Source organism: Rousettus aegyptiacus, unplaced genomic scaffold (assembly GCF_014176215.1).
Source record: "Rousettus aegyptiacus isolate mRouAeg1 unplaced genomic scaffold, mRouAeg1.p scaffold_m13_p_2, whole genome shotgun sequence".
Classification (NCBI taxonomy): Eukaryota; Metazoa; Chordata; class Mammalia; order Chiroptera; family Pteropodidae; genus Rousettus; species Rousettus aegyptiacus.
Window position 1 is genome coordinate 169,508,145 of NW_023416295.1, and position 16,064 is coordinate 169,524,208.

General features: G+C 61.9%; 1 protein-coding gene across 14 annotated transcripts in view; it reads right to left on the reverse strand.

Moving 5' to 3' along the window:
- Positions 1-316: 316 nt before the first annotated feature.
- The window catches only part of ELFN2 (extracellular leucine rich repeat and fibronectin type III domain containing 2), a 53,832-nt gene continuing 38,084 nt past the window's right edge, over positions 317-16,064 (reverse strand). For 4 of the 14 annotated variants that reach the window (XM_036237459.1, XM_036237460.1, XM_036237462.1 and 1 more), the window contains exon 2: positions 317-8,244. In XM_036237459.1, coding sequence (XP_036093352.1) covers positions 5,337-8,244 — 2,908 coding nt within the window. In that variant the 3' untranslated portion in view covers positions 317-5,336. Of the gene's footprint in view, positions 8,245-9,238; positions 11,633-13,048; positions 13,155-14,802; positions 14,847-16,064 lie in introns of those variants that run through there. The other 10 variants (XR_004955855.1, XR_001599074.2, XR_004955854.1 and 7 more) reach the window with 7 other exon arrangements.

Below are 16,064 nucleotides of genomic sequence, written 5' to 3' on the forward strand. Positions count from 1 at the left end.
ACACAGGAATGACAAGAGGCCAGGCCCCCAGGAAGGGCAGCAGGGGCCACTGGCAGAGGGCTTTCCAGGTTTTCAGGAGGACAGATCCCTGCCAGGCTCGGGGCTGTGGCCAGTGACCCTCTAGTCTCCCGCCGGCCCACCCTCTGGGTGGCAGGCACACTTCCTTTTTCCTTGACCATGGGTGGTGACTGCCCACTCAATGCACCCCATGCCTTAACTCTGAGAGAAGGGGACATGGGACGCCGAGCACCAGAAACCAGAGGTGCTGAGCCTCCAACTTCCGGAAGGCATTGACATTCAACACACAGCTTGTCCCTGTTGTTTTAAATAAGAAATTTATTGCAAATATAGAAATTGATTCTCTCCATACAGGAATCTTCGAGTTGAGGAAAACAATTTCGTGCCATTCAGTTTAAAAGAGGAATTAGGGAGGAAGAAGAGGCAGATATAGGGAAGAGAAAATAAACGAAATTACCCCCCTAAAAGAAGAAAAGGAGAGGGTTCGGGCCCCCCAGGGGAGGAAAGGTCCACACACAGCTAGGGGTCACAGGTTCATAGCCCAGGGCTGGGGGCCCAACTCTGCAGGACCCAAACCAGGTGCCAAGACACAGGGCCAGTGCGGAGAGGCTGGCGGCTCCTCGTGGAGGGAGGGAGGGAGCAGGGGCGTGAAAATGGACTCCTCGCCCCTGGCCAGCCCTGCGCCTGTTTGGCGAGGGGCAGGAGAAGGAAGAGGAGACCCAGACCTCCCCACCACACCTCATTCCACATCCTCCCCACTCCTTCCTGCTCACGTCGGTGAGGGGCCTGTCACGGGGGACTTCGAGGCAGGCCTGAGAGTCTAACGAGTGTAAATACTGGTTCTTTCTTAAAGGTGGGAGGCTATAGGGTCGAGATGGACGAGAAGCATGGCAGCTTCTGGGACTGAGGTGGCCGTGGAGCAGAGAGGAAAATAGCATTGGGATGGGGCAAGCCCCAACCTTCACACTGGCCTCGTGGGCAACTTCGGCCCTGCTCCTTACGCCTGCGTGAGCGTCAGACACCCCCAGGGCTTCCCTACGCCTTGCCCACCCATCCACCACCCAGGAAAGAGGGTTCTGCTTTGCCACAAATGGGGTGTGATGCTGCTAAATGGTAGGTCCCCTCGGAGGGTTGGGGCAGAGTGGCGGGGGTGACCGAGGAGGTACTTCTGGACATCCGGCCACCGCAACCCCACTCTCCCTCCGCTCTCTTCCTCACATGGCCAGGGGGCTAGTCCTCTGGCTCAGGTCATTCAGGTCACCTCCTCTCCCGAGAGGCACCCCAGCTCCTCCCTCCTCCAGCACCCTATTTTAATTCTCTGCACAGTGACCATCACTGGGGACCTTTTGGTGGCTGTCCCTTCACTGCATGTAAGCCCCTTATAAGCTGGGACCTGTCTTGTCCCCCTTACCTGGCCCCTTTCCTGGCCTCAATCTGTCCTTAACTGATTTGGAAACCCTAGAAAATTTCCTTCTTTCCCTTCCCTCCGTTTTCTGTTCCTCCTTAAATTCCCAGGAGAGGGGACAGGCAAGTGACTTCCAGTTGGGAACACTGGAGACTCTTGGCAGGGCCCAGGCTCTCGTCTGCCTCTCCAGGGCCATGCAGGCCTACTCTTCCCAAGTGGCTCTTTCTGCCCCCACCACCCGCAGACAGCTGCTTCCTCGGCCTGGACATGGGCAGCCCTTCCCATGGGCTGTCCCCTAGGAGGGGTGCCGAGGCAAGGGGCCCTCTGCAGGCAGAGAGAGAGGCCCCTCCTGCCGAAGGGAGAAGCAAACCCGGGACCCACGAGGAAGCGTCTGCACCAGACGAAGCTTTCTTCCCACCAGACCACCGCTTTTTTGCTTCTGGAAGGTCATTAGCTCCAACAGAGGGTCGGCAACACCTGCCATGCCCTCTAGAAGACAGTGGACCCATTGGTGCCACCTCCCAGGGAGGGGGACCCAGGAATTTCCTCTGGAGATTTTCCGACAGGAACAGCAAGCCCAGGCATGACCCGAAGCTGGGAGGCCTGTGGACAGGGCGCGGCACACATCTCCAGCCAGCTTGTCCCCCAACTCCGCCAGTCCCTTCTCCCCCAGCTGCCTGCCCTCCGGTCCTGCCCAGGCCACGGCCCAACTCCACTGTGTCCATCACCATTACAAACATGAGCCCCTGGCCAGCCTGACTCCTAGACATAAATGCTCATTTATCTTTTGTGAATATTCTGTTTTCCCCTGGTGAAGAATTATCCCGAACAGGACACAGGACACAGGACACAGGTGCAGGAAAGCCCCCCCCCCCCAGACCGGGCTACGACGCAGCAGTCCCTTGCCCAGAGCGAGGTGCTGGGCCTGGCTTGGAGTTTCAGGGGCCAGAGGTTCAGAAACAATTCTGCCCCGAAGACCAGTGTGACCTGGGTCATGAGGTTGGTTCACACCCTGGAGTGGCAAGACCATCACTGTTACGATGGGGACCTATCCTTAAAGCCGGTCCGAGGTTTGTATAGGTCATCTTCAACCAGGAATGATGGGAGAATGGCAAGGTGGGACTCCCACTCCTGCTGCTAGAACCTTCCCTGTGGGCAGCTCCAACTCCAGTGAGGCCAGGCCAGCCTCAGGCCCCTGTTCCTCCCAGGGGCTTCTCCCTCAGGGCCCCAAGCCTCCCTACAGAGCTGCCTTTGAAGCCCCAAGCTCTTGGCCTCCTGTACTCAGCAGTGTGACTGACCCTCCCCATGACCCTACTCAGTAGCCAAATCATCAGGCCCCTTCCTCTTGGGGAGCCCCAACTTCTTCATCTGCAAAATGGGAGCAAGTGAGACAAGGGAGAAGCCCTTCCTTCTCCCGGGGCTGCCCTTCCCTGGCAGGTAGGAAGGGGTGAGGATGAGGACAGACGGGAAGGAACTGGGGACGTGAGGGACAGAGGAAGGAGGGTGGGCGGCACTTGGGGGCCCAAAGTCCAGAAAGACAGGATGCGGGTATGGGACAGGGGCTGTGTTTGGTGGCACCTGTTTTGGGTCTTTTGCAGAGCTGGCCCCTCCCCGGGTGTCAAGAGCTGCTTGTCAGATCACGACAGAGGGAATGTGGGAACAGGGGGGCGGTGGAGGCGGGGCAGGGGTGTCTGGACAAACCGGCACATACACGACAGATGTTTGCTCAGAAAAATACAGGAAAATTGTCATGCAAATATAACAGGGAATCTGCTTTCTCACACCGCTGGCTTCTCCGCCTGCTTGCTTCCTCGGTTTTGCCAATCCGGTGTGAGGAGGGGTTGGGGCAGGTTTGGGGAATTGGGGGAGGTCTGCTCTGCATATCTATGCTAGCCCCCTCCCCTCCACTCCCCAGGAGAACAGTCCTTTCTTTGCAAATGTCACCCCCAAAGTGAGCCCCAAGTTCGGTCAGTCCCCCAAGTGGGTATGAGAGAGGCGCTCAGCTGAGCCCTGAGGCCCCCTGGCCCTCCACTGTCCTTCCTCAAATGCTCCGCCCCGGCAGGAAGATCACTGAACCCCACACCCAGGGGGTGAGCCAGCTTTCCCGGTCAGATCCCTACACAGAGTACAGGCCTTGGTCCCACCCCAGCATCCACCCTCAGCCCACAGTCACAATCCCCAAATCTTAAGAAACCTAACTGGGTGACCGGACAGAGGTCGGGGTTCTCTGGCAGGGGTGCGGGGAGGCTGAGTGGGCTGCTCCCCATCCTGAGGTGCATGCAGAGCCAAGGGGCACATTGGCAAGTGGGCAAAGCTAGAGTTGTCCCCACCCCCCACTGGCCCACCTCCCAGACAAAGGTGAAGGGACAACTAACTCCGGCCCCTCAGCACCTGGACAGTGTTCAAGACCCCACAGTCTCAGGACCCCAGACCTGCCCCCAGAGCTGGCCTCGAGGAGCCCCTAGTTTGTGAGCGAGGCGGCTGCCCCCTGTCTCTGCCCTCCCTCTGCCGCTCACACTGGGAGAACCCCCAGGAGCCCAACGGTCCTAACTGCCAGGCTCTGGGTTGCCATGGTGACAGAGGCTGGCCAGGGACAGGGAGGGGCCCCATGAACCCAGCCTGTTCCCCCCCAAGCGGGGGCGGGGGTGCTCACTGTTTGTGCTTTGTTCGATGTTGGGTGGGGGTCAGCAAGAGGGAAGTGGACATTTCCATATTTCCACGGAAATATGGGAGCCCCTTGGGCCTGGGGTGGGGCGGGGAAGGGCAGCCAAGAAGGGCTGGGTGAGAAAGCCTGGGACAGCCCTCCTTCCTCTGGGCAGGCTGAGACGCTGCCCGGAGATCCCATGGTGGGGTTAGGCAGGTAAGAGGCCAGGATGTGAGGGCACAGGCAGGAAGGCCCCATGACACCCCACCTCCATGCAGCCCCCAGGCATCACAGTTCACTGCTGCCCTGCTGGGGTGAGGAGGAGTCTTGGAGGCCCAGAGGCCTGGGGGGCCTACATCTGAGAGGTGATGGGAACTGGCCCCCTACCGCTCCTCAGACCCCACGGGCAGCTGCCAGGCTGCTTGGAAGACACTTGAAGGGGCTGGTGGAATGTCCCCCTGCCTCTGCTCCTTTCCCGTCAGCAGGACCTCCCGCCTCTCCTGGGTGCTGGCATGGGGACCAAGGGCCCCCAGCACGATGAATCACAGCTCCGTGGGGCTTGCCAGAAAGGAAAAGTACCTGCCTGATTCTCAAGTTCCTCCGCCCCAAGAGACCACAGCTGGAAGGGGGTGGTGGGAAGAGGGAGGGTCGGGGCCCAGGGAAGCCACTAGGGGTCGGGCATAGCACTGGGCTGGGAGTTGGGAGACTGACTCTAACCTGCCTCATGCCCCTGGGGTTATCACTTCCTTTCCCTGGGCCTCAGGTTCCCCATCGATCAAGGAAGGAAACAACGCCCAATGTCCACCTGGTGCTAAATCTCCGGGTGGCCTGTCCGTCAACAGGGGACCTCTCCCTGCCCCACAGTGGCTGCAGTCCATCTCTGCCCCAGGCTCCTTTGCTCCCAAACCTGCCCCTAGTCCCAGAGCCCCAGGCCCCACCCTCGTCCGGCTACCTGGCCTGCCTCCCAGAGCACCCAGCCCCGCACGCCCCCGCAGAGTCCCTGGGCAGCACAGTAAAGACGCCTGGTTTCGGTATCAGTGTGTAAACTTTAAGGAGAACGTGTCTTTGTTTTCCTGTCCGTTATTGTCGGGTGGTGGTTGTTCACAGTCAGGTGGTGGTCAGGTGTGTGCGTGGGTGCGTGCGTGCGGGTGTGCGTGTGCGTCCGCTCCTCGGCCTCGGCCCCCGCGGGCCCCTGCCCGGCCTCCTGGGCCCTTTCCCCACGTGCCCCCCGCCTTCCCCCTCCAACCTCACCGGGGAGGAGAGAGAGGGTCACAGCTTCTGCTGGGCCGAGACCCCCTTCCAGTAATCGAGGATGTCGTGCAGGTCCTCGTCCTTGGCGAACTGGACCTTCTTGCGCAGGGCGTGGCCGGCGGCCATGTACACCTCCTCCCGGTGGTGCTTCTTGTAGGGCCGGAAGCGCTCCCAGATCTTGTGCGTGCTCTCCGAGGAGTACTCAGGGCTGGAGGAGTACCCTGAGTAGTAGTGTCTTGGGGAGAGCTGCGAGTAGGTGGAGTCTCGCTTGGAGCGGGTCAGCGGCTTGAGGAAGGACACGCGCTGGCTCAGGCTGTCGGCGCCCTCCTCGTAGTACAGGGCCGGGAAGCTGTGCCGGTGCTCGCTGCAGTGGTAGGCGGGCTTCACCTCCAAGTGGTGCACGCCGCCCCCGCCGCCCCCACCGCTGCCTGCGGGCACCAGCGGGAGCCGGTCCAGGGGGCTGTTGAGAGGGCTGCCCTTCTCGATGTACTTGGAGTCGCCCTTGGCCAGCCCTGCGGAAGCCGGGTGGTCAGGCACATCCAGGCTGAAGACCTTGGCGCTTTTGATGGAGCCGCTGGACGACACGCTGCAGGTCTTGCGGGCCACGGCGGCATCGGCACTCAGCTGGCGCTGTAGCGGGTGGTGAGAGCTCTCCTTGTAGGGGGGCGAGAGGAAGCTGGGCCTCTCCAGAGCCCCAGGGGCGGTGGCTGAGGACGTGGTGGTGGCCGCAGGGAGGGACTGGCACTCGAAGGCCAGCTCGGAGTCCCCGCCACCGCCGCTACCTCCCAGGAAAGAGGCCGAGTCCAGCTTGAGGGCATCGATGCAGTTGTTAATGATCTGGTTGACCTTGTCCACCTCCTTGGCAATGGTGGAGATTTCGGCAGCCGAGCCCTGGCCATTCTCCAGGTCCGGGAGGTCATCCTCGGGCCGGGCCATGCCATCCCCGCCCGTGCCCGTGCGCACCTCGATGTAGTTGCCCTTGGTGGCCACCTTGGGCGTGTCCAGCCCGGCCTCCAGCGCCTTGGAAGTGGGCAGCTTCTCCCCGATCATGGAGGGGATGGAGGACATGCGGGCCACGGGCAGCACGGGCGGCTCGCCTAGCTTCTGGGCGGCGTGGACCACGGCGCCGGCGTCCACGTCGGCACCGTAGCGCATCTCCAGGATGGTCTTCTTGACCTTGACGGACTTCTGCTTCTCCTCCTGCATGCGTCGCCTGCGCAGGCAGTAGTAGACGGCGCCCAGCACGATGACCATGCCGAAGAGGCAACCCAGGATGGTCATGATGTAGTGGGTGGTGGTGGAGGTGCTGGGCGCCAGGTCGCCCGGGACGGGGTCCCGCGTGGTGAAGGCCAGGCAGGTGTGGTTGAAGCGGCGGCTGTTACGCAGCGAGGTCACGCAGAAGGTGTACTCGGTGTGCGCCCGCAGCTTGTCGAGCGTGACGATCTCCTTCTTGTTCTTGAGCGTCATGACGTCGGAGAAGTAGCTGTTGTTGTACTGGACCAGGACGTACATCTTGCTGTAGGGGTGGGGGATGATGACCACCAGGGTGGCCGAGGTGAAGGTCACGTGATGCAGCTTGATGGCGGGCCCCGCGGACGCATCCGTGGTGGACGAGGCCGGCGGCTCCACCGAGAGGATGTCGTCGGGGTTGAAGCCCGAGTTCTCGTCGGGCTCCCGCTGGGCGTAGGTGGAGTAGGGCGTCGTGGGGTGGCTCGCGGGCCGGGCGGGCAGCGAGCCGTTTCGGCACTTGGCCTGGAGCACGGTGATGGCGTTGAGGCTGTGGTAGGGCCGGGGCACCAGCAGCGGGTAGCCGGCGAACTCGCGCGGCGACTCGCACTGCAGGCGGTCGTAGTTCTTGGTGACGTTGTTGAAGACCACGAGCCAGGTGAGGAAGCCGTAGAGGTCGCACTCACAGTTGAAGGGGTTGCCGGCCAGCTCGCACACCATGAGGCTGGCCAGGCTGGCGAAGGTGGCGCCGTCCAAGCGGCTGAGGCGGTTGGAGGACAGGTCGATGCTGATGAGGCTCGGGCACTCGGAGAAGGCGGCGGGCGTCACCACCTCGATGAGGTTGTGCTGCACGAAGAGGAACTGCAGGCGGCCCATGCCACGCAGCATGCCCTCCGTCAGGTTGCTGAGCTTGTTGTAGCCCAGCTGCAGCACCTGCAGGCTCGACTGGCCCAGGAAGGCGCCGTCCTCGATGTAGGAGATCTCGTTCTTGGTGAGGTTGAGGTCGGTGAGGTTCCCGAAGCGGTTGAGCGAGGAGTAGAGCACGGCCTTGAGCTTGTTCTCGTTGAGCCGCAGGTCGTGCACCGTGCTGTTGATGTGCTGCGGGATGGTCTCGTAGGGCGGCTGGTTCTGGCTGCAGATGGCCAGCCACACGTACCCCTTGTCGCCCTCGATCAGCCAGCAGTCGGCGCGCACGGCGCCCGGCCGGCACACGCACAGCAGCGCGGCCGCGCACAGCCCCAGGCGCAGCATGGCGCCGGCCACAGCCCCCTCGCAGGCCGGGCTCGGGGTGCGTGGTGGAGGGCGCCTAGTGGGCAGAGGCTGCGGCGGGCAGCACAGTCCTTCCTGGGGCCGCCACCATCTTGGGGGCGACCCCCAGCACAGGGGCCCCAGGTGATACAGGCACGGCCAGTGCCCACGGCTGGGGGCCTTCCGGCTGGGCACCGGGGCCGAGCTGGGGCCAGGGGGACGTCGGGCCCCGCAGCCTGCTCCCCACGTCGCTCTTCTCCCGCTGGGAAGGTGCGCAGGCTCTCGGCGCTTGACTTCCTCTCCCTCGTCCTCCTCCTCCTCCTCTCCTTCCTCCTTGGGTTCTGGGCTCAGAACTTCAGACGATCCCCACGGAAGGCTGGAGAGCGGAGCTCTGAGGGGGGAGCAAGTGAGACAGGGGCAGGAAGGAAGAGACCCATCTGTCACCTGGTTCCTGGAAGGCAGCACCGAGAGGGGGTGACAGATCAGTGTGAAGGCTCAGAGCAGCCCCTCCCCCCGAAGTCCAGCACAGGCCCCAGTCCCTTCCCCACCCCCTCCCCGCAGGGGGCCTCTGTGCCAGCAGCACTCTGGGGTCCCTGTTACATGAAACGAGGGAGGGCGGTGGGTGGCAAGAGAGGGAGGAGCTGGGGGCCTGGAAGGAGGGAGGAGGGGCAGAGTCTATGGACACTGGGCACAGAAGGGAGGCTGGCAAGTTAACGGGTCAGGCGCGCTGACCCATTCACAGGCATTCACGCACACACCCCAGCACACCCGCGTCCATACTCATCCATCTGCCTGCACAAAGACCCAACGCCCTGCATGATCCAGACACCCCAGCATGCACACACACACACACACACACACACACACACACACACGAACACCTAGCCCTGTGTAGGACAAATGGGCCATACGCACATGGCCACGTACCTAGGCTGGCACCCTCCAATCTAGGTAAAGAATTAAGAAGCCCAGCAAAATGCCTCCTCTCCTCCGTGCCCAGAGATAAATAATTCATTTGTTGTGTAACCGCTCTTGTTCCAAAAATAATTCCCTTGTCTCGCCTTCCATGGGGGAGGGGGACCAGAAAAGCGTGGCTCTGCCCCCCCCCCAGTAGGGGGATGCAGAGGCTGGGGTCTCCCACAATGGGGGCAGGGAGGTTGGGATGCAGGCAAGAGTCCGTCCTACAGGCAGGAGCAGAGGAGCAAGAGAAAGAGAGGGCCCACGAGGGAAGTGGGAAGCGACATGCCCTCCATCCCACCTCCTCAAAGTCCTTGCCAGCAGAGAGCTGGCTAGGGGGAGGGCTCAGGCGAGGGCTCAGGCGGGCAAAAAAGCCAGGGGCTTCCGGAATGATGAAAGCCCCGCATCCCCTCCATGGCTGGAGAGTCAGAAGCCCAGAGAGGGGCCGGGACTTGCACAAGTCCCAGGACCGAGACTCCCGAGGATACCTGGAGCCCTGTCCACCGGGCCCGCTTAGGTGGGTCAGGCGCACCACCTGAGTCTCCTTCCACACTGATAAAGCGGGCACCAGGTCCCGCCTGGCCATTTGGTGGGGGAAGATAGAAGGTGAGCGGGGCCACCACCACCCAAGTCACAGAGGGGAAGGGGAGGCAGTGCGGGGCTCAGAGCCTATAGACTCTCATTTTCCAAGGGGAGAAACAGCACCAGTCCCGGGGAGGCTCGTTTGGGTGGCCTGGCAAGGCAGACGGAGCCCCTCAGCCAGACGGGGCTCCAGCTCCCACCCAATGCTCTCTCAACTGCGGGAAGGGCCGGGTGCTCCCTCCGTCTGCCCTGGCCGGTGGCCAGGGATGTGAAGATTAGGCAAGAGAAATCCATGTTTGGACAAAGAAAGCCAAAGACCGTTCACAAGAGCCACCTCTGCTTCCTGCTGCTCCTCCTGGGAACCTCCAGGAAGGAAAGCACTTTGAGAAAAAAATGCTAAACCTTTTCCTTTAAAGCAAAACCAATTTACAGCCCTGAGCCCCAGAGGGCTGCGGGGACAGAGGAACAGGAAGCGTGGAGGGGGAAATGCTTGAAGGAGTGTCAAGGCTGCTGGCAGGTGACCAGGGCAGCCAGATGACCCCTCAGATTAAAGGCTGACTCTGAGTCAGAGGCTGTAATAATCGGGACCTCCAGGAGAGGTGACCTCGTACCTCCCAGTCCCCTACAGGAACAGCTCGGGCTGAGGGGCCAGACAAGGCAGTCAGCACGAAGGGACGGCGTTTCTGTCCTTGGCTGTGCCACAAAAATTCTCAGGGCGGGAGTCGGAGACCCGGGCTCCCACCCAGCGCAGCCGCTGGCTCCTAGGGGACCCCGGGCCAGTTCCGCCCCTGCTGAGGCTCCAGTTCCCGCCCCTCTCCCCCCACACACAGGCGAGGATGTTGGAGGAGAGGAAGCTGAGTCCCCAAGCTCGCCCTGCCACAGAACCCTGTCTGCACCTCCTCTGGCTGGAAACGTCTGGGGACCGCATTTGTATGCAGGTGCACGTGCAGGTGTGCGCTGGCTCAGAGCCCCTGTCAGGGGTGTGCTGAAATGCACAAGCGGACGGATGTGCGGGCAAGCGTGTGCACACGTATGGCCCACGTGCACAGGATGTGTGCACTTGTAGCCACTTACAGGGGTACTCAGAGCGAACGTGGGCATGCTTGCACGTGGAGGGGTGGGAACAGATGCCTGAGGGACTTCTCAGGGGAATACCGGCAAACACCTGCCTACATGTCGACATGCTAAGCACACACATTATGTTACATGCGTGTACACGTGTGCACGTGTGCAACTTTAGCCCCACAAAGCTGCCCTACCCTCGCCCCCTATCCTCAGGTTCGAATTGCTCAAACCAGCACCGTCTCAGCCAGACCCAAGGGCTGTCCAGCAAAGCGGAGGTGGCCAGAGACTTGGGACAGCCCAGGCCATGCCGGGGACACACGAAGAGACCAAGGTAGGAGAAGGGGCTCAGGCTTGAGGGTGGGGGCTACTCCTGGCCCATCTCTTCCCTTCTCAAACAGTCCAGCGTCCGGCAGAGGCCCCCCACACCGCACCCTAGCCACTCTGAGCTCTATGCCCGTGAGCCCGCAAGGTGACCACACCTGTGGGCCTCTCTCCAGCTCCTCCTGGTCTCCAGGATGGCATGGGCCAAGGGCCAGCTCCCCCCACCCCTCGCTCTCCCCCGTGACTCAGGCGGAGGAGGGAGGGAACAAGCTCCCCGTCACCTCATCCCGTGTGCGTCAGCCACCATGTCCCTGTCCCTGGGCTGCCTGCCCACCACCCGTCGAGACCCGACGCAGCCAGGGAGCAGGCATCGCAAGGTGCTGACCGCGGCACTTGGCCCCCAGCCGGCTGCATACCCACTCAAGGTGCGGGGGAAGGGGGCTGTGGTGCTCTCAGGCCTGGGGCTGGGGGTCTCAGAGGTCACGCCCTCCCCCTGCTCCTGTGAGGGTGACCCCCTAGCGCACACACACTAGTGGGAGGAGCAGGGCCCTGCCCCCCCACACACCTGGGGGTGAGCGAGGAAGGAAGGAAGGAGGCGAGGTAGGCGCAGACAGGAGGAGAGGACAGGGAAGGATGGAAAAGCGAAAACATGGAGAGAGCCAAGCAGGGGGGGACGCGGGACAGCATCTGAGGTGGAGGAGGCAAAGGTCGGCAGAGCGGCACGGCGGAACGATAGACGGGGGGTGGGCGGACACAGCCCCTGCTGCCCACCCGCCCACCCATCCGGGGACCGGGGAGACGGACTAGCCACCGGAACGCGGCCTGTGACCAGCTCAGGGGGAGCGGGAGAAGGGGCATGAAGCGGCCGCTGGGAGCAGAGGCCTTTTCTGCCCAAGGCCTGGTGGTGCCAAGCCTGGCAGGGTGTGGCCCACAGCGCAACGTGGACCGGTGCTCCTGGCTGACGTGGCCTGCAGAGACCCCTCCCCTCCCCTGCCTCCCCCCGCCCCCAACGATGTCCGCCCCTACACGCAGGTGTGGCAGCAGTGAGTGACCTCTGGCCAGAGCAGGAAGCAAGCCCAACTGCCCCTCCATCACAGACAGAGGAAATGTGGCAAAGTTGGGGGGCAGGGATCTTGGGGTGGGCCCCAGCCGAGCTGGCTACACGCTGTATGATGTCCCTTCTCATGGGGACACCCTTAGATAGCAGAGAGATGAGTCAGCGAGGCCTGCCAGGGGATGGGGCAGAGCTGAGGTGGGGTCTCAGCCGCAGAATGAGTCGCTCTGGGCAAATGGCTCCCCCTCTCTGGGCTTCAGTGCCGCCCCCCAAGCCTGAGTCGGTGGTCGAGCCAGTGGGTTTCTGTGCCCTTCTCTGGCTGAACAAGGTTCACGGCCCCTCTGTAGACTCAGAATCCTAGTGCTTCAGAGCTGGAAGGAGAGAGGGCAGCCTCGCTCAGCCCAGCCCCAGCCCTTCTCAGAGGGGTGACTGAGTCCATGACCAGGGAAGGGACATGTCCAGCGGGTAGTCGGGTTCAGAACCCAGGGTGGCAGTGTAACAGGCAGAGAGACCCTAACCTGCCAACCTCGAATCCCCTCCGGGAGCTTCCTGCCCCAACACGGTCTCCCCATCAGCTAACCTGGGACACAGGGCAGGAGCCTGTTTCTTTGCCCACGAAGTGGGATGAATAGTTTCTACCTCCCCAGGCTGCAATGTGCTAATGTGCGCAGCCGGCTCCCAGGGCTCCCCTGGGCTCAGCATCCTTGGCCGAGAGGAAGGACAGCCAGGGTGTGGTCTTCCTAAGTGTCCCCTGGCTGAGGAGGGATGGAGTGAGGGATCGGGGAGCAGGGATCAGCAGGGAAGACACAGGGCCGGCCAGCTCGGAGACCTCCGGAGAGTCGCAGGTCCTCTCTGAACCTCAGTTTCCTCACCTGCATGGCAAGGTGAGGGCCACCCATCTCTCACAGCTCCAACGAAACCCCAGGATGTGGTAGAAGTGGACGTGCTGTGTACAGAGCAGGAGGCCCAGCAAATGCACCGCCGTGAGCTCCTGCTCACACAGCCACACTCCCGCAGGGACGTTGGAGGGGTCCGGGAATCAGGTGGGGTGGCAGGCTGTGTCCCAGCCTCCCAGGAGCAGGGACATGAGGCTTAGCCCGGGAAATCTCATTTGCACCAGCTGATAAGTCCTGGCACAGGCTCCTCCCTAGGGACAGGCTGGCCAAGGCTCCTGGAGGTGCCATTGTCACTGTCCACGTCAGGGCCATTACCCAGGACTAGGAAGACCAAGGACTCCTGGGGCCCAGCCAGAACCCCAGGCAGGCAGCCGCCTCACCTCCTCTCGCTGCGGGAAGCACAGCAGCGAGCCAGGTGTCCCAGAGACCGGCTACTAACACTCTCTGCCCTCTGGGACAAAGCCTGCCAGCCCCTGGGGCTGGACACTGGGCCTTGTCACTGTCTCCAGCTCATCAGGGTTCCTTGCGCAGGCTGCTCTGGGGCTTGGTTCCTCGTCTGTAAAATGGGACAACCATGGCTTCGCCGCGGAACTACCATTTGGGTTGCAGGTACAATGAGCCCCAACTGCAGGGCAGAGAGAAAGAAGCGCGGATGTTGGAGGCAAAGGGTCCTGGGACTGAATGCTGAGCTGTGGGAAATAAGGCGCCTTAACCAACCTCTCTGAGCTTCAGTCTCCTCACCCATAAGACGGGCATGGCAACCCCTTAAGCAGTGGCTCATTTGTGTCTGGCATCCACGTTCCTTAAATCTTACATCACCCTGCATGGCTGGTGCTGTTGGCCTCATTTTACAGATGAGGAAACTGAGGCTCGCTTCTTCCCCACCTTCCTCCAGATAGCTGGGCCCGTGGCAGGGGCTGCCGTGCGTGGGCCGCCTGGGTGGCCTTCCTGGCCCTTGGATCAGCATCTGCCTCTCTATCGGGAAAGCGTGTGAGCGAGGACCGCACACGAGCCGAGACAGACTTCAGCTTCTCCGTCAACGAGGAAGCGCCCGTTCCGGGCCAGCTACGCCCCTCACACCCCCAGGCCCACTCCCGCCTCGGGGCCTTTGCACGAGCTGTTCCCACCACCTAGAATGCTCCTCCCCAGTGTCTGCACAACCCACGACCTCATTCAGGTCTCCGCTCAACGGCTCTCCCCCGACCCCACCTCACCTGATGCCCAACAACCCGCCAGTCACTCGACCCTGCGCATGGTCCCTTTGGAGCACGCGATGCTGCCGGACATCACTTCGTTCTCTACTATCACACCTTCCGCACCCCCGCCATGAAATCGAAGCCGGCTTTGATCCTCGTTCACCGCTGCAACCTCCACGCCTAGAACAGGGCCGGGCGCGTGCCAGGTGCTCAGGACATGATGTGCAGAACAAGGGCTCAGAGCTAGGAGTGGGGTGTCAAATGTGAGAGGGAAGGGCCCCACTACCCATGGGGCCCTTCTAGCCTCATGACCCACCTTGTATTTTCCCACTTTACAGGTGAGGAAACAGGCTCAGAGAGGTACAGTGACCTGCCCAAGACCGCACAGCCAGGAACCCGGAGCAGCTCGAGCATTTAGAACCACCAGACTTTCCAGAACCCCCGCGGAGGTGATTTCCCCCCAACCTGCCTACCCCCAGTGACAGGGATCTCGGCACTAATCTGAGGCTCCTTATTTCCTTGTTAACAGCTCCGATGGGTAGGAATTTCTTCTTATATTACAGAGCCAAATCTGGCTGTTTATACCTCTTGTTTATTGGAGCCACTGAGAACACAGCCAACAGCCCGCCTCGAGAGCCCTTCTGATATTTGCTAATCTGCTATCTCGCGCCCCTGCAATCTGCTTATCCGGGCTACACAGCCTCCCATCCTCCACCGCTCTTCCGACGCCTCGGTGTCAAGTCTCCCGCCCTTGGGTCCAGCTGCCCAGGGTCATGCTTGCCGTCAAGGCCCCTCCTCGAATGTGTCACCTGGAGCCAAGCATCGTCGCCAACGTGGTCTGGGCAGCGATGGGCGCCAGGGGCCCTATGCCTCCCTTGATTCTTGGCACCATGCTCATCGGAGCGGTGTGAGCGCGTACACCAGCGTTATGTCCTCACCTTGTCCCCGATGTCAACCGAATCCCCTTCACACATACTGCCAAGCAGCTCCCGTGCCCTCAGAGCGTCCTCTGTTCGGGCTGCGCCCGAGGTGCTGGGTTTCCGTCCACCCCCATTCAATCATGTCTTGTTAGTCTCAGCCCTTCATGCCAGCTGCTCCACATCTCGGGGGAGTCGGCTTCTGCCCCTCGGTGCCCGGCACCCGCTCCCGGCTCGCTGCCATCCTGCTCTGGACCACGGCTGCCTCTGTATTCATGTCACAGGGAAACGGGTACCGGGCTCACAGCTCGGCCCCGGGGCAGGTGGAGCATGCTATTCCACCAGCTACCCACTCGCACACGTTCCTCACACAGCCGCGTGTATTTACTGCATACCTGCTACGTGCCCGGCACTGTAGCAGACAGATACACCCTGCCTTCACCGCGCTCCAATTTATCTAAAAGGGCTTCATAAGAAGGACATCACCACCCCAACAGCAGCAACAGCTGACAGAGATGGGGGATGTAATCGGGTTTGCAAGGCCTCGCTGGACTGGGGACTCAGCTGCAAGCCCAGCAACCTTGGCCCGAGAAGGGGGCTGGGCTCGGGCGCAGTCTAACAGGCAGCTATGACACATCGGTGGCTGGCTCATCGTGTGACCTTGGGCAGGTCAGTGCCCTACCGCTCTGAGTCTCGGTTTCCTCATCTGTTTGGGGAGAAGAGCTGTGTACCTGCGTCTCTGGTTTACTGGGCTCACGCCAAGGCCCTCTGTAAACAGCCTACAGTGTCATCTCCCACGAACTCGACTGGTCCCTGGGCCTCCCCTGCTCCCAGGGGTGTCCCATCTGTCATCAGCCCTTTGCCGTGTCTAGGCCTCGGTGGAAGGAGGTAGATAGGAGGACACAAGGGTTTTGACCAAAAGGCCAAGCCCTGGAGAAGCGCCCAGCAGCCCGAGAGGCCGCAACACTGGTTCTGTGGGCAGCTCTTCACAGATGGCCCAGCTCACACGGACCACTCCCGGGCACCCGCTCCCCAGCCCCGAGCAGCCTAGCACCCGACCTACCCACCGCCAGGCACCTGGTGGAGCATGTGATCCTCCTGCCCAAAGCCAAGGATGACCTGCAGTAAAATTCCATCTCCTAGCCCCATCCCAGGGGTTTATCTCTGGCTTTCCCAGAATCCTCCAGGCTGTTCGGATGACTGCCTCCCCACCTGGTATCTGCCTCTCCCACCTGGTCCTGCCATCCCACCTGGTTCCTGCCTCGCCCATCTAACCCCTGACC